At 35.6% G+C, this 18,148-nt stretch overlaps 2 protein-coding genes across 2 annotated transcripts; both read left to right on the top strand.

The window, feature by feature from the left end:
- The first annotated feature begins 161 nt into the window (after positions 1-161).
- LOC113495446 (exosome complex component CSL4) lies at positions 162-1,566 on the top strand. Its single transcript, XM_026874167.1, has 3 exons — positions 162-558; positions 801-1,049; positions 1,304-1,566. Exons 1-3 carry the CDS (start codon positions 394-396, stop codon positions 1,544-1,546), a joined length of 657 nt encoding a protein of 218 aa, XP_026729968.1. The 5' UTR covers positions 162-393; the 3' UTR covers positions 1,547-1,566.
- A 506-nt stretch (positions 1,567-2,072) lies between these two features.
- On the top strand, positions 2,073-17,389 carry LOC113495444 (xenotropic and polytropic retrovirus receptor 1). The gene is made up of 11 exons (XM_026874165.1): positions 2,073-2,431; positions 3,702-3,855; positions 5,014-5,246; positions 6,518-6,779; positions 11,855-12,225; positions 13,497-13,644; positions 14,515-14,709; positions 15,162-15,331; positions 15,746-15,876; positions 16,420-16,575; positions 17,190-17,389. The coding sequence occupies exons 1-11, from the start codon at positions 2,363-2,365 to the stop codon at positions 17,308-17,310; spliced, it is 2,010 nt and encodes a 669-aa protein (XP_026729966.1). The 5' UTR covers positions 2,073-2,362; the 3' UTR covers positions 17,311-17,389.
- The last annotated feature ends 759 nt before the right edge of the window (positions 17,390-18,148 follow it).

The raw sequence follows: 18,148 nt of genomic DNA, 5'->3' as shown, positions 1-18,148 counted from the left end.
ATGTCGTTTCGTTTTGGACACTATTGAATTTTATCACATTTTTTTTTCATTCACAAGTATAACATATTTTCTGTTATTTCATTGCTAGTGTATACTAAAACTAAAGTTTTGAATTTTAAATTAATGTAATTTAAACTATGCTAAATTCAACGTTGTAATAATTTTATACTCTGTGCTTCTGTCCGAAATCTTGTTTATCAACAAACACACGTTATGAATATTGTTTGAACGTATGAATATTTAATTCATATGGTGTGCAAAGTTATATTAAATTCCAGACTACGTTATAAACCTGCTTTAAAAATAATAAATGTTTGTTTTATTTTTAACTAGAGTAAAAGTTTAAGTTTTTTTTTGTACCAATATCTGCGAACTTAACCTCACAAAGACACAATGGCTTCAGAAAAAGTTCAAAAAATGGGAAAATTATGTATTCCTGGTATGCGTTTAAGTGTATCGAATGAAGAATATTCCCCTGGACCCGGGACTTACGAGCTAAGAGGTTACATATACGCAACATTATGTGGTGTACTGAAAATGGAACAGGACGAAAACAAGGTATACATTCAATTTCAAGTATTGTGTGAAAGTACTGAAAGTAGAAAGTTTCAACTCTCTCTTGACCAAGGTGCCTTCACAGTGGTATGTCTATTGCTCATTGTTAATGGCATTGTGTGGTCCCTCAGTTCACACGCACATTTCATTTTTAAACCTTAGAGACTCATAGTACTTGAACCTGGTTTGCTAGATAGCCTGCCTACACCACTCAAAAACTTTTTCAAATTGTTTTTTTTTTACAGGTGACAGTAGTATCAGTTGAAAGTCCAAGGACACCAAGTATTCTGCCTAAAGCTGGTGATATAGTAACTGCCAAGATTACTGTTGTGAATCCTAGAATGGCTCAATGTCTGATATTATGTGTTGGGTCCTCAGTGCTGGTAAGGCCTTACAGAGGAATCTTAAAGAAAGAAGATATGAAGGCAACAGAAAAGGACAGAGTAGATCCATATAAATGTTATAGGCCTGGGGATGTCATACTAGGTCGAGTTGTATCCTTTTTACACATAATATTTTTTATATTCTTAAATACAAATTGTAAATTGTTTAGGGTGGTTAGAACACATAAGACAAAGGAAACTACATTCTTGTTGAGGTTTTCCATGTGTTTTCCATATTTTGCAGTTGTATCTTATTTTTAAGTATTCAACTAACACTTCCTTGAAAAACAATATTGTGTTCATAATGTACCTGAGTAATTATTTATCTACCATTCCACAATATTATCCTTATCTTCTATATCCAGCTGCCAATGACGGAAATTCACTGGTACCACCTATCTACAGCTGAGAATGAGTTGGGTGTTGTAATAGCCACTGCTGAAGGGTCCCCCCAAGGTGTCGGCATGGTGCCCTTGAGCTGGTCAGAGATGCAGTGCCCAAAAACATTAGTAAAGGAACCCAGGAAAGTAGCCAGAGTCATCCCTGAAAACATAAATCAAGCCCTTTGTGAATTAAAGATCGAACATAAGCCAGAGAAAGAGAAATAATAAATTTGTTAATATTTTAATTTCTTATCTTTTATTTTCTACACTAATTTTACGAAAATCACAGAAACAGGAAACAATTTCAAATTGGAATTTCTCAACGAACTCCCATCAATCAAAAATAGATTTTTGACAGTCAGTGCCGATACTAACTAACTAATCAACTAAGCATTGAAATTATTGATTTTTATAATTAGAATATTTTCTTTGTTTATACTTAGTATAAATTATATCAAACATGGTACTTTAGCTATACTTAACGAGAATGATGTGGAGATATAGTAGATATTTTATTAAGAAGTGTGAATTCTTCATGCATGAATTGAAAAAAAAATGGTGTCATTAGACTTATTCAGTATGTTGATTAATTATATAGTTAAGTTACGGTGTAAATAATGAAATGCATTAACAGATTAATTCAAATTAAGTGGATAAATATCATGTTTCAATCATAAATCGACTAAATATTATTATTACTATTTGCCATCAGATGTTTTTCCAGCTAATGTCAGTCACATCATTATCTAAAGTCTAAACTACTTCTACTTTTGTCATTCAGGTGATCAGACGATCAGTCCACCGTTTTTATGGAAAAATATAAAATAAAAAAAGATAAAAATTTGCTCATAAGTAATACCGTATCATTCCAGTGTTTACCCTTATAAATATACTCAGTGCAATGAGGTCACCATTAGTAGTTATCGCAAAGTAAACTAAGTTTGTCCGTGAAAAACAATTTATGTTGAATATTGTGAACTATCGTTATTTTAGTGTTTAAGAGTTGTTTTAACGACGAAGTCGTGTTAAGAAGGTCCTAAGATGAAGTTCGCGGAGCACTTGAGTGCGCACATAACGCCGGAGTGGCGTAAACAGTACATCAACTATGAGGCAAGTATTATTACCTCAATAAGAGATAAGGGCCGTTGTAATTAGTGTTTTACTTTATACTACCTTCATCTATTTACTTTCCTATAGAATCCTTTGCTGGGGTCATTCATATCATTGTAAATAAAAATTGTATGATTATTTGAATTTATTTTCAAAACAAAATGTAAGTTTTAAAACAATGGTTAATCAAAACATACGTAAATTCTATATTTTCTCTGCATAGAAAGCGAAAAAACACATTTACAAATGTAAATTAAATCTATAGACTGTTTCCATGGAAAGAAGGTCAGGGCCAAATATAAATAATTTATATCCAGACCTAATGCTTACACTATTTAACTGTGAAACTGTGACTGTTTTATTTAAGGTCTCTGTATTGTATATTAAACTAAAGAAGCTTTTGTCTTCTGTAGAAGTTTAAATAGGAACTAAGTAGGCAATCCTAATTCTAAGTAACTAACAAGTAAAGAAAGATTTGACAGAAATTATTTCTCTTATTGACAATCACCAGGCAAGAAAATACATTACATTTACAATTAAGTTTCATTGTTCAAAACTTCCATTGTGTACCTATTTTATCTAACATTGAGACATTGAAGTAATTTATTAATCTTACATTGCAACAGTAACTTGAAAAGTAATAAAAACAATGACATCGTAAAGTTATGAGCTCTTATTGCCTATAGGTCTATATCTATTGCCTATTTTGTCGTAAATGTCTTAATACAAAAACTCTCAAATAACTGAGGGAGCACAAGTCAAATGTTTTGTTTATTATTTGATGGAGATTCAATAATAATAATTAAGTACCATGGTACCATGGATATTTCCATGTTAATGCTACTTATGGCAGAAAACCAACATACCTAGGCTCCATGCTTGCCCTTAACCTAAATCCCAACAGTGTGCTAGGTAAAATAATACATATAATTATGGACAAGTGTATAACACTGAACACTTTGTTTGTATAAGGCTGGGCATTTTTAATGGTTCACAAAACAGTCCGGCAGAACAAAGTTTTCTTTAGGCTAGTACTTGCATAAATCTTTTTATATCTTACATAGTAGAAATACTATAGATAGATAGATATGAAAAACATTCCAACATAAATAATGCCGAATGGTTGTCAAATTCAACAAAAAATAAATATTTATCAAATTTTGAGACTCTCAAGTATCAATTACTAATTTGCTTCAAAAATAGAAACAAGAGAAGAGGGTAGAAGTAAACCAAACGTTCTCCTACTCAACCCCATCATATATTTATACAGGAAATGAAAGCGATGCTGTATACAGCTGTAGAAGAGGCCCCGTCAGCTGAGAATGTTGAGCCCGAAGTTCTTTCCCGCCACTTTGCTAACTTTGATGAAACATTCTTCCATTACTGTGATCAAGAGCTCAAGAAAATCAACACATTTTATTCAGGTAAACACATAATATTCAAAAAAATATTTTGCTTCTGTTAATACAACACTTTGTTATCACTTAGTAGAAAGGCATATTGTTTAATGTTGTTGTTAAGGCAAGAAAATAACCTAACCAAAGAGTAGCAGAGTCGGATCTAACTTAGAAACATATACATTGATTGTACACTTAGTCACGTGGTTGTGAACTAGTGGTAACCACAAAATCACCACTGTCAGCGACGTATCGCGGGCTCGATCCCCGCGTAGCACAATCGTTAGTGTGATCGCAAATGCTTGTCCTGTCTCTGGATGTCTTTGAGCATGTAACTTAAATATTCTAGTAACCGCGCCACAAAAATTAAACTTCACAATGAGGGAGTTGTTTAAAAGAACTGTACCCATTCTACTTTGTAAAAGATTTATGAGTGTATTCATAGCGATGTGAAATATTGCCCAATCCTGACTCATGAATCAAATTTATTAGCCCCAGTATAATTGTTTACTAGGAAGTATTTAATAAATTAATCATATTCCCATGTGTCATATTACTAATTCAACTTAGTACAGTCTTATCTTTTGCAATCAATTTGATAAATGTTGGTTGTCCTTACAACTTGTATTATTATTTACGAGTAAACTCATAACTCATTGTAGTTTTACTAATATTCAAAGCTCAAATGGTTTTATTTCATTCTAATAAGTACAATTATGGTTTTGAAAGCATACATTTGAGAATCTTAGATAGGCCCAATTGGGTACAGCAACTTTAGGCATGGATTACACATCGAATTAGGTCGCCAAAAAATTAAAACGCATTTTAACTAAAATGAATTCTTCGTTGTGAATAAATTTTGTGGTGGTCTTGCATTTCTATATAAGCATAAGATGCAAGTTCCATCCCAAGTAAGGTACAATAAGACATTTAGTTTTAGGTACTTTCTTGACCTTGGTCGGTGAAGGATAAGATCGCGAAGTATTCAGGATTCCAAATTTTTGGAATCCAAAATCGCCAACTCGCATATCACCACGCTGACTTAATAGTTACGAGTTATGCTCAACGCTCAAACCATCCTCAGTTCAGTTCTTCCGGATCCACTCTCATGCCTTTCCCTAGGTAGGAAAAGGCATGTGCCCAGTGAGAAATAGGTTGGTATTTTAATATCTTTTTATCTTTCAGAAAAACTCGCGGAAGCGACCCGTAAATTCGCCACACTACAAAGCGAACTGAAATCACATTTCGAAACGATAAAACCTAAAGGGGGTGGGGATAGTAAAAAGGCTATCCCCCGGCGAAAAGTCCAAGAACTGAAATTAGCCTTTAGCGAGTTCTACTTAAGTCTCATACTCCTACAAAACTACCAGAATCTGAACTACACGGGCTTCAGGAAAATATTGAAGAAACACGACAAGGTACGTTTGATAATGGTTCCTTTATCTACGAGTATTTATTGGGGTAATCTGTTTCTCGACGGTGCACGGTGGTCAGGCGATAGCGTTATCTTTGACTAATATTTACTTTTATGGTATCTAATGTTTGGACGTGTATTACCCTTATTAATGTTTGGTTTTAGAAGAATAGAAGCTAGTCATTTCTTACGTTATTCAAAGGAAAAATTACAACTTCTTGCATTGCTCTTAACTTGAATCCTACTAAATCGATTTGAGGCGTTATAGATTCAACTCACAATAATTCGCAATAGCCTTTACTATGCATCCTTCACTAATCTCTAAAGAATATCGTCTAGGACAGAATTATGATCACAAAAAATAACCGAATCTCGTTAAGAACTGCAATTTATTATCTTTTATTTAATATTTATTTCCAATTGTCTAGTAAATTAATTAGAGTAAATCTATATATTTAACAAAGCTAGGAACTCTTCGTGTTTAAACCTGTTAACGTTTACGCCAATTATACGAGTCTCGGGATTCCCAAATGGTTTTCCTCTTTTGTCTCAAAGATCCAATACCAACTTACTGTGATCAATTATCCAGTTGTAAAATCATAATATAGGTTGCTAGTCCAAAATATAAAAAGAAAAATGAATGGAGAGATATTGACAATCATGTATCTGGTTATTTCCAAGTCTTTGCGGTGTAGTTCTTAACAAATATGATTATTATTGGTTTTTTTAAATTATATCCATTAAATAGTTTAATATTACCTGCGGTTTTCCTCAATAGCTGTTTATGTTACACCCTGTTTATAGCAATTATACCTTGACCACATGAAGCTTAGTTTCAAATTTCAGACTGAGAAATGGACCAGACTTCCTATGTGGAAAATCTTATTATTGAGTTATTCGGAGAACCATAAATTTAAGTTACTAACTATTCGTCAAGAAAGACGAGGATAGCAAAAAATACAGCTTATTTATCCTCATCTCGAAATCCCTGTAATAGTCTGATATACTATGTCCATAATCTGGAAAAAGTAGGCTGAACTTGAAATATTTCTTTTACATAGAAAAATGAACTGTAAGCACAGATGAAATAGCAGGTGTGACGTGGGGCATAAAAAAGCCCACCGTGGCAGATTAGGGCTTTCTGCCTAGCCATCTAGCCTGGCCATTAAAGGGAAAACCCATTAGAATTACCAAGAGCAATAGTCCTGATCCTTAGCAATAAGACCCATAATCTCCAAAAAAACAAATAGTCAACTAACGAACAGTTCTCCGCAGTTATTAAACGTGAGTAACGGAGCACAATGGCGGGCGGAACACGTAGAAACCTCACATTTCTACACGAATAAAGACATAGACAGACTGATCAGCGACACGGAGGCCACGGTCACCAATGACCTTGAGGGAGGGGACCGGCAGAAGGCCATGAAGAAGTTGAGGGTCCCTCCGCTAGGGGAGCAACAGAGCCCCTGGACGACCTTCAAAGTGGGACTCTTTTCTGGATCCTTTATTGTGTTATTCATCACTGTTGTGCTATCTGGTAAGTGGATTTGATTTTGTTTTACTTTTACCCTATATCTGAGCCCGTTGATAAGTAGTAGCGCCGGTCGATTGCTTTAGGAGTCATGTAACTTCGACAAAACTTTTCGTTTGAGAAATTCGATCGTCGTTAGCCCTTTCAGAAATAGCACTTATCGTCTAGACCAAAGATCCTTTAAGCAATATATATTTAGATTCATCTACTTCTTAATTTACAAGTCACAACTTGCTAGTGAAATATAAATCTAGGTTTAATTTATAATTGAATCCTAAAAATGTTATAAACAGCATATTCAGAGATCAAGTGTCTTTACTCTCATTAGTTACGGATCTTATTTTTGACGCGTTCCACGACGTCAAACTAAACAGGTTAGTCCATGACTTTCCTAGAAGGTAATTCCCCAGTAATTATCAAGTGTAGTCGGAGATATAAACCTAAATAACTCGTTTTTTAAATGAATGCGGTCAAGTAACAGCTTTACGTAAACGTATTAACCTAAAGATTATTTCAACCAAGCCTCCTTATCTGAAGCATAAATTTGGATCAGATTTCGTCCTTTCTAATGACGTATTATAGTTATGAAAAGGGTGATGTCATAGCCAAAGGTATGTTAATTTAGCGATTGGTTTTTTTTTCGGAAAGTTGGTTGAATTTTATGTGATTCTAGGAATTACTGCCTGACCACTGCGTTCCATAATAATATGCCATTCACGCTGTCCTATACCATCTCATGTAGGCTGAATTACTACTGGAGGTACAGAAAAGCTTCTGTTTAACTCCAGGTTCAAAGTATAACTTAATACGAGTTATCGTAATATCCAAGATGAGATAAATATGAAATATCAAATCGCTACCTTTATTAATTAACCTATGTTGTAAGATCACCAGATAAGATCTATCGGATCGAAGAAAACTTGTAAACATTATTATTGTTTGATAAATAAATTGTACCTACGTTTAATATATCCGTACCTTGTTTTAAAACCATTTTAGTATTATTAAATGGTGTAACGGTTTACTCCCGTGTATTTATCGGGGATGCCCAACTAGTTTCGGACCCACCCGGAGTCCTTAATCATGAGCTGACGCGGGCGAGCGAGCTTTTAGCAATAGTTAATTTGTAAGATTTCATTCAGTTTTCTTGTATGAACTACTTTCCAATATAATTACTAGCTCCGTCTCTTTTCTTCAACAGCACCTGTTCTATTGTAGAAGCAGAGAATCTACTTCTAGTTCTTTCATTTAATTTTTTGACCGATTTTTTATACTATTATTTTCAGAGATACTCAACCGTTAATTTAAAAAGTCTAGACTTTTAATTGGTTGTATGCATTTTGACTGATAACAAAATAAAAGAAACTTGTCTAATAGATTTTTGATTTACGTTAAGAAATATACAAGTTATAATAAAAAATGGTGATGAATGTGTTAGTCTCTAACCTCCGTCAGCAGACGAACTGAATAGGTCAGATATGTAATTCCGTGAAAACGTCACAATTAAACGTTACCATTTATCTAACGCAGGCGGCTAACATCAAATGGTTTTTGTTATTATTTTTATAAGCAATAATTGGATAATTACTCAGATGATCGTGACAACGTTTAATTCAGAAAAATATGTAAACAAAAACCTTGTCACATGACCAGTCCGTTTTATTTACTAGCGTAATGCTCGTTCCTCGTCGGGCAATCCCGTTAAATATGCGTGTGTAAACTGTTGCATCTTTTAATAAAGAATCAAACTAACAAAAGTTACTATAAGCAAAAAAAAAGATTCTGTCAATATTTATTAACTACGAGGGTCCTTTATCATTGTTCCACTTATTTGTCCCTTTGATCAGTCTCCTCCATTCTTCGAAATTGCGAGATGCATGCTCCGAGTTTTTAATAACAAATCCAACAAAAGGGTTTGTGTAGCTGTCTATATTATTGACTATTTTTCTATTAATTTTATAGTTGAACTTATTGCTCGATAGGAAACGTAACCGTGCCTCAATAGGGTGTCCAAATTAGTTATACAATATACATTTTATGCGTCAATGGTTATCGAAAGTACGTTACAATGTCAACACTCAACAGTTTTCACTTCGTATGACTATTGTAAATAGTATCTCGAATAGATTTGTCATGATTTTATTTAAATTTTATGCTTCTTTTGAATCCTGTTTTACAGAGATGGTCTGAGTCATGGTTTACCGGTATTAGGTAGAGATGTTTCGAAGAATTATCAGTAAAATAAAAATCTCATTTGTTTTCCCCCATTTGAAGTTTTACTTTAAACCATGTCTTTTATTATTACTAAGACTTCAGCCACTTAAGAAAAAACCAACAATCAGTTTTTGAGACTTCTCCCACTTTAGTTTGAGCGGAAGGGAGTGTCAGACTTTTACTGACTATAATCTATTCATCCTTGCTCCTTCCTTTGCTCTTTGCGTACCGGTCCCTCAGTAGCCCTTACGGACAATCCGGCAGCCCTAATGGCCTCCACAGACCTTGCTGACGTACCATTAAATCCTAAAGAAGAAACAACTCCACTGCGGGAAGGAAACGGCGCTCTGCATTACACGCATCGCCGTCTCGTTTCAACAACAGCAATAGTCCTTCTTTATGAGTTCCTAAGAAACTTGCACATTTGCATAATAATGTGTATTTTGGAGGATGAGCTTGTAATGTTTGTGGTTTTTATTTAGTTACGTATTGCAATATCTTTTATCTCACTGATAAGTAAAGATTATCCGCTATTGTGTAAAATATGCAACGAGATGGAAAATATTTACAAGAGATTGAGAAGTATTTGTTTTGATTTTACATCGTCCTTGTAGACTTGTGCTGTAATATGTTTAGGTATGTTTATGGTATGGTTATGATTGGTGTAAAGTCGTCTGATCACTCTGAACTGGTTTCTTTTTTTTACATTTTAAATAATTTCGAAAACCTTACTTCTTGGGGCTTAGATAAACAGCTGTTTCTGCCAATTTAAGTAGCTACCCAGTCCGATGAAGCAAAATCTTAATTTTTTGTTTTGGGCTGGAACACTTCACAATACTTGAACCACGGCGTGTGGATTATGTCGGACTTCCACCTTCTTAAAACACCTCGGGCCCCTACTACTGCTGAAGCCAGAGTCACGGGATCGCTCACACATGCTCTGTGCGGCTCTGGCTGGACCTAGTCCTTTGACTCCCATCCCAAGGCTAGGATTAAAGAGCCGCTTTTGCTCTTAGTCAAACTTCATAGATTTGTTAAAAAAAATATCAAATTTGATTGTGAGTCATATCAAACCATGCTTCCTAGTAACCACATTACCACACATTGACCTTAAAACATTCGATTTTTTCCTCTTAAACTTGTAAATAAGACAGAGTGGTTAAGTAATGAGTATATAATATTACCTAGGTAAATTATAATCGCTTAAAACGATAATTGTCTACGCAGCGATTACAATTTTTTAATACATAGTCGTACGTCATCATAAAATTATTTGGATGCGTAATTACGATCTTTTGGCGTATTGTTTTAACTTTTAAAGGATAAACAGCAAAGCAATCCCAGGCTGCCCTCTTATTTCATTCATAATGTTCATGAACTTCTGATTTAAGACTTAGACGACCTCCGTGGTCGAGTGGCGTACGCACCGGTTTCAAGGTATCGCTGGCTCTGAGGTCCCGGGATCGATCCCCGGTCGGGTCAATGTAAAATTCACATTTCTACATTGTCTCGGGTCTGAGTGTTTGTGGTACCTTCGTTGTATCTGAATTCCATAACACAAGTGCTTTAGCAACTTACTTTGGGTTCAGAACAATGTATGTGACGTTGTACGCATAAGTATTTCGGTTGGGAGACTAACTGTATATGTCTGTTCCAAAAGCACTTATAAATTCTCAAAAATCAGCTCCAAACAGTTTTTTTTCATTAGGAATGCTCTTATATTCTTCAGATGAAGCCACAAGTCACTCAAAAGTGCCTCCATCCATAATTTAAGAAACTTTATAAGTTCATTGACATATATTGTGTTCAATAAGCTATTATGATTTTTGATTGATTGGCTTTGAGCCAAGCGATTACATTCAACCACATCCCTAACTAACCACTGTGTAATAAAGATCAATCAACGTTTAGTATCAAATTGTAACCTAAGTGCCCGTATAAACCGAATATGTTTTTCACATCTCGAAACTAAAAAATCAATAGTCGTTGCTATTATAATATCCCTACTAATATTATAAATGCGAAAGTAACTCTATCTGTCTGTCTGTCTGTTGCGGTTACTCTTCAAAAGTCCGGTATAAAAACTATCCTATGTTCTTTCTCAAGGTCAACTCTATCTCCGTACAAAATTTCATTAAAATCAGCTCAGTGGTTTAGACGTGAAAGCCTAACAGAGAGACAGACAGAGTTACTTTCGCTTTTATAATATTAGTAGGGATATTGAAAACAAACCTTTATGGTATGTTTAGGTGCGCGGTAGTTCCAAAGTTATTTCTTTTATTAATGCAATAAAAACATTAAAAGATTCTTCTAAGTAATTAAATCGCTTAAGGAAATTATGAAGTCATCGATTTCTTTAATAGTGTCTCTCCAATTTTTGTTGATGAGATTATCCTTATAGCTGATGTAAAAGAGCTTCATAAATGTGTATGACGCAGGTAAATGGTGGTCATTGACCATGTCCTTAATCTTATTGTTTTTAATTCAACTGAAAATAATTTCCGTTTGGTTCGGTATACTCTACGTTGATTGAAATCCAATGAAGTTTTGCCCCTTTTTGTTCACGGTTGTTTTAATTTTGAACGTTTATACATATATTCAAAATTTTCTTTGTAGTGCTTTATGAAACATTAATACCCGCAAACTACCGTTTTAACTTAAGAACTCTGATGTACAAATTAAAAAAGTTATACTTGTAGGTAGGTAATCATTAGGGTTGCCAAGAATAAGTGTTTGTGTTTTTTTTTTATTAAAAGCAAGCATCGTCATCTACCACGTTCTTTAGTTTTATCCGTATACAAATATCACCGTATAATGTTTTTTCCCCCCATTTCCGATACTAATTAATCCAATTTTATTTGTTCCAGCATTATTCCACGAAGGCGGAACCGAAAATTTCAAAACAGCGTTCAGATTATATCGTGGCCCATTCCTTTTAGTCGAATTTATATTTCTAATTGGCATCAACGTCTACGGTTGGCGGTCGTCAGGCGTCAACCACGTTTTAATATTCGAGTTGGATCCTCGGAATCACCTCTCAGAACAGCATTTAATGGAACTAGCGGCGATATTCGGTGTGATATGGGCACTAAGTATATTAAGTTTTATATACAGTGCTAGCCTTAGTATACCGCCGTTCGTGAATCCATTGGCTCTGGTGATCATAATGTTGGCGTTTCTGATGAATCCCTTGAAGGTGTTTCGACATGAAGCGCGGTTCTGGTTTTTGAGGATATGTGTGAGTATTCTTTTGTTTTGTATTCAATCAAAACATTTGTTTCAATTTTATTAACAGTAAAGTCGTTAATTCATTTAGGGCCGGTTTTTCAATCATCAGTTAACTTTTATCTGAGGAATAAATATGGCCGTTTGACATATTTTCTACACAAAAGCTTTCAAAATGTCAAACATATTCGTCGAATAAAAGTTATCTGGCGATTGAAAAATCGGCCCTTAGAGTAGTTACTGTCGTTAGAGTACTAATTAAAATTTGCCTAAACCAGGTATAAAACCTGTGTTTCAGGTAGTTTTCATAATTGATTGTATATCGCGTTTGAGAGATACCGAAGTGAAGTTACAATTTTTTTTCCTTTTGCGGGGAATGAGATCACAACTAGACAATTTTTGTTGTTATTTTCCTTGACGTGTAAATTCACAGAAATTTTTTACTACTTTATTCCTTAAATTTATTACGTCATCTCTATTCTACTGTGTCGTTAAGTAGATTGAATGCTAAGAAAATCTCTCAAACCGCATCCCCTCAACTCATGCAAATGTTTATTCCATAACAAAAATATAACTAGCTCTTGTATTATTCGGTCCGCCGTCCAAACTCCAAAGCCAGCGTCAATCGTTTAGCTCGCTGTCACGATGATTGACGTCTTAATTAATCGCTTTGTCTTATGACTGAAATGATTAGTGCGAAGATGCATATAATATGTGTTGACGTGTTGCAGTATGTTTTTGTATGATGGAATCATTTTTAAAGCAGTATTATTTTTTCCCAAATTACAATTCCCATACAATTATTTACAATTCCCGCATTAAGGAATTACTGTTGGGTTTTGAACCACACACACACAGACGTGTTCTGTGGATCACACACACACAGACGCTAGACCTATGTGGGGATCGAACCCGCGACAAGTCACGTTCAGTGCGTGTGGACCTTAACGAATCGACTATCCGTGCATATTTACAAAGCAAACATCCGTGCACCGATACGTTTAAATTACTACTACTGTAATGTGTACTGAACGAGCGCTTGTTCCATGGAGTACCTACCCTTCGTAACGCATGACGAAACACAGCTGAGTAGGGTACCTTAGGACAGCTTTTTATGAGGGATTTGATACGAGGAATGTATTCTTTTATCAGTAAACAAATCGATTCTGTAGGTTTCCAAAAAATTCAACCCTGGACAGACTGTGGTACCTGGCCTGCGCTACCTGACCCCTGGGTACAGAATACTACAGAACCATAAAAAAAAATATTTATTTTTTGTCGTAGGGCCGCATCCTGGCCGCTCCGTTCGTACCAGTGCTGTTCGCGGACTTCTGGCTGGCGGACCAGTGGAACTCCTTCGCGGCGGCCTTCTTAGACTTCCATTATCTCATCGCCTTCTATGTGGCGGGCAGCGACTGGTTTAATGTTAATGGTAAGTATTTTTATGGTGACTTTCATGAGGATGATTTATTAAATTCCTAAAAATGACAGTTTTCTCAGGTGCATTTATCGGACAGCCCAGTTCATGTATCCAATGACTAGAACACGTTCATGATAAACAAATAGGTATTTATGAGATTTTTATTCAATATTATGATGCAATTTGTAGTTTTAGAAACAGCTCTGTTACGAGCGCGTTCCGAGCCTTGTAACAATGGTGAGGGGCGCGGGCGGCGGCATTTTTATCATTTTTAAGAGTATGTTTCAGATTTATCTTGTTTCATTTTTCTTCGTACCTATTATCTTAGTTGATAATAAAAAAAAAAATCGCGCCTGGGGGTATTTTACGTTGGATACATGAACTGGGCTGCTTTTGTAAGATGACTAAAAAATCACCGTCTACTTAATGTATCCAAAATCCATACGTGATATATCTATGGCTGACTTATTTTAAAATATTGTAACCTTGACCAAAATGAATGAACCGAATACAGCAACGTTCTTGCCAGGCGATAAGACAATTCTACTGCGGACAACCAAGTGTTATTGCTCATCACACATTGATCCAAATAAAAAAGGATCTCAATAAGACACAATAACTGATTAGTTTATTTAATTCAAACTGTTATCTCCGTCCCAAAACTGATATTTTCCCACGTTTTTATAAACTCACTTTCTTGTTTTGGTTTGTTTGGCGTTCTGATTGGATTTTTGCAACTCAATTTAAGCTAGGAAGCCGAAATATTAAAGGTAGCTTTAAACCCGATGACAATGCAATTTACCACTATAAAAACTGACAATATTTGACATTGCAAAACGTGGGTATTTCGATTTTTTTAAATCTATAATTTTTTCGTTCCAGTGACATTTGAAAGCACGCAATGGTTCATAATAACCCGCGCGCTCGTGAACGTGGTCCCGGCGTGGACCCGTTTCTTCCAGTGCCTGCGCCGGTACCGCGACAGTCGGGAGGCCTTCCCTCATCTCGTCAACGCTGGGAAGTATTCCACCACCTTCTTCGTGGTCCTGTTCGCCACTTTAAGGACGCTGTACAGTGGTAAGTACCCTTGAGATCATATATCACGCGCTAGGGAACGTTTATTTATTTTCAAGGAAGTATTTTGATGGAGGATAGGTCAAAGGTCACCAAACATCTTGAGATACGACCTGAGTTTTGATAAGCCAAAAGGCGAGTTTTTTTAATGCGATGATGAACAAAAAAAAATTCGTATCATTTTCTTCCATACGGGAGTGTAATCGTCGATTTTTCCTAAAAATAATCCATTGATTTAAAGCAAACAAACTTTCTCCACTTGCAATGAAGGGATGAAGAACACATTTTCCTATCTCTCTTTTACTTTGTTTTAATTAATTTTGCTTTTCACGACTCCCAATCGTTTCCCTGGGACACACCGAGCTAAAGTTATTCTGTGTTATAAGTGGATAGAAAGCGAGGCTATCCCAAAACATAAAGAAAACTTGAACAATTTTCCTTTTCTCCCCCTTCAGGCTACTACACAGACCCATACGACAACCCGTTCCTGTACGCGTGGTTCACGTGCCAACTGGTCTCCTCTATATACACGTACACGTGGGACGTCCGGATGGATTGGGGCTTGTTCTGCTTCGGACAGGCGGAGAACAAGTTCTTACGAGAGGAGATCGTTTATAGTCCTGGGGTGAGTTGTTTTGTGATCATATCGAAGTTATACTTCGCTAATCTCCTACTAGAGAAGGATTGTGCGTTGAATGCTCGGGAAGTTGGACTAATTAAAATATTTTTTTGATAATCGGGAATGGGTCCAAAAGGTAATTAAAAAAAAGTCAGTTTGAAAACTTCCTAAATGAATTCTGATGTAAAAAGATTATACCTTGTCCGTTGAGTCGGAAACTGCTAAAGTCTGCCTTTATAGAAAATGAACTCCACGGACATAAATGAGGACAATGAGGTAGAGATAAGTTAGGCAGGAGTTCGGGGTATTTATGTCCTATAATAATCGTTCTAAGGATTCTTGAAGATATAACATTTTGCAATACCATATAAAGAGTTTGTCTCTCATGGAATGTATTCTAATTACATATGTACATTGCAGTTCTACTACTTCGCGATAGTGGAGGACTTCGTGCTGCGCTTCGTGTGGACGGTGTCGTTCGTGGTGACGGAGAACGGACTCGTCGGCGCGGAGACCATGACCTCCATCCTCGCGCCGCTCGAAGTATTCCGGTGAGATCATCTACAATATAAAAATGAATTGCAATTTTTTAGTCTCGCTGTACCTCGAAAACGCCTGAACTTATTTTAGTCTTGAAATATTCGTTAAAGTCCACGGAAGGTTTAAAGGTTAAAAAAAATTGAAAAACTGTGTAAAAAAGTGTTCCTCAACTCTTCGGCGGTAAGTAGTACAGCTGGGACAGCTAGTCTGGAATATAAATACAATATAATCTACATACAATTACATCATAATTCGTCCATCACTGCTGGACGAAGACCGATCCTAAATATATTCATAAGCTCTTTGAGAGTTGTTTGTCCATCTACCTGCCATAAAGATGACGACTGGTTATTAAAAGCACTATCTTTTAAGCTAATGTAGCCAAATGATTGGTTCCTTTGATTTTCATTGAATAAAAAAAAGAAAACTTATGTATAGAAAATAGAAAACAATCGGACCTTTTAGTCGCAGTTTAAAGTCCCAGCTCTAGAAAATCCTCATCACATACACTCATGCTTAATAAACAATTCATAACAATATTACTCCTCGTTCAGCCGTTTCATCTGGAACTTCTTCCGGCTGGAGAACGAGCACCTGAACAACTGCGGCAAGTTCCGCGCCGTGCGGGACATCTCGGTGGCGCCGCTCGACTCCTCCGACCAGGCCGACATCATCCGCATGATGGACCATCCCGATGGCGTCATCAATAGGTATGTTGAATAAGGGATTTAGATATAGCTTTTAAGTTATATGGTTAAGCGACATCTGGTGATTCCGTTTCGTACTTTTCTATTATGTAATAAACACCATTAAAACTTTATAAAAAAATAGCGGGTTGGATCCGCGCCCTGGATGGGTTTGGAACCCTTTTAATTAAATTAATTTTCCACTTATATAGGACGAATTGACCTTAAGCGTCCTAATTGATGTTTATATATCAGGCGTTTGTGATTTGGAACGTGCTCTTATGTACGAGATGACTTATATCATATTTATTGCGAGGAATCCTCAAATGACGGGCCTTCGACAGAGTTATAGCAATTTTTTTTACACCACTTCGCTTCTGGAACCTTGATAAATCAATGAAATTACGTGACATCTGAAAGAAATTCTTCGAATGGGCTAGTCCCTTTCTGCTTATAGAGGAGCAAAAGTTTTTTTTATTTTTACCCTAGTATTATTATGATTATAGCAGAATACAAAAATAAAAACACTACAGTGAGATTGAGCAAATAATCCCTTCGTTTAGAATTATAGAACACAGATTAACAAAATGATTTCTACCCCCAAACGAATTATAACTAATTATGTTTCCTCGTTCCAGATTATCAAAATCAAAGAAAAACACAAAAAAGACAAAAGAGAGCGATCGCAAGCCTCTGCTGAAGAAGGAGTCGATACAAGACATGCAACTGGAACTCGACTTGTCCTCCAAGATGCTGTAACTAACTGTGATACCTGTACTTATACTTTAGATGATTATTGTTATAGTATTATACGAAATATATTTATAGCCATTCTTAATTTTGACGTTTTATTCGAGTTGTGATATGGACAACAAATTCATCATCATCATCATAATCATTATTATCATCATCATCAGCCCATATTCGTCAACTGCTGGACAAAGGCCTCCTCAATTGCTCACCATCGAGATCTTCTACGATCTTCGGCAGATGCATAGTCAGGTTTAATTTAAGGCCCAATGTTTAGGTTGAATGGGAACGTATTATATTTTTGGACCACGTCTGCGCATAATGAAGAAGCGAATATGAGATGACCTGTTTGTCTTGTAGTAAATGGTCCTGCGTGCTATAACGGAGGTCGTGGGTTTGATTTCCACCCAGAACAAATTTTTGTGTAATGAGAATGATTTCCATTTTTTGAGAACAATGATCTTTCTAAGAAAGATAGCGATAGAACATTCAACATCTGTTCAAAGTAACACTGATATTGATCACTGATATTGTCCTTTGTAGCACCGAAACGATTTTTCTAGATAAAATTTCACACAAGAGTTATTTAGAATTTAGATCCTAATCATAGACACATCCACTCAAAGACGTAATCAGCACTTCAATTTATATGTATTTTATATCTTCACTAGTGATAAGACCAGTTTTAAAATGTAACATAACATTACAAAATATTTTGGACTGTATTTACTAGGTTTTAAGATTGATTTTGAATTGTATAAATTTATGATACGGCTATATACTCGAACGTAGAATAAAGTGTAGTCTACAGCAAGATCTGTGATTAGAATTAGCTCGAAATAACAAA

The sequence above is a fragment of the Trichoplusia ni genome, chromosome 6, assembly GCF_003590095.1.
Source record: "Trichoplusia ni isolate ovarian cell line Hi5 chromosome 6, tn1, whole genome shotgun sequence".
Lineage (NCBI taxonomy): Eukaryota > Metazoa > Arthropoda > Insecta > Lepidoptera > Noctuidae > Trichoplusia > Trichoplusia ni.
This window is presented reverse-complemented; position numbering and strand designations above follow the sequence as displayed.

Coding starts and splice junctions, on each gene's coding strand:
- LOC113495446 (XM_026874167.1), top strand. CDS start 394: ATGGCTTCAGAAAAAGTTCAAAAAATGGGAAAATTATGTATTCCTGGT. Junction 559..800: donor TGGAACAGGACGAAAACAAG/GTATACATTCAA, acceptor TTTTTTTTACAG/GTGACAGTAGTATCAGTTGA. Junction 1,050..1,303: donor ATGTCATACTAGGTCGAGTT/GTATCCTTTTTA, acceptor TTCTATATCCAG/CTGCCAATGACGGAAATTCA.
- LOC113495444 (XM_026874165.1), top strand. CDS start 2,363: ATGAAGTTCGCGGAGCACTTGAGTGCGCACATAACGCCGGAGTGGCGT. Junction 6,780..11,854: donor CATCACTGTTGTGCTATCTG/GTAAGTGGATTT, acceptor TATTTGTTCCAG/CATTATTCCACGAAGGCGGA. Junction 14,710..15,161: donor TTTAAGGACGCTGTACAGTG/GTAAGTACCCTT, acceptor CTCCCCCTTCAG/GCTACTACACAGACCCATAC.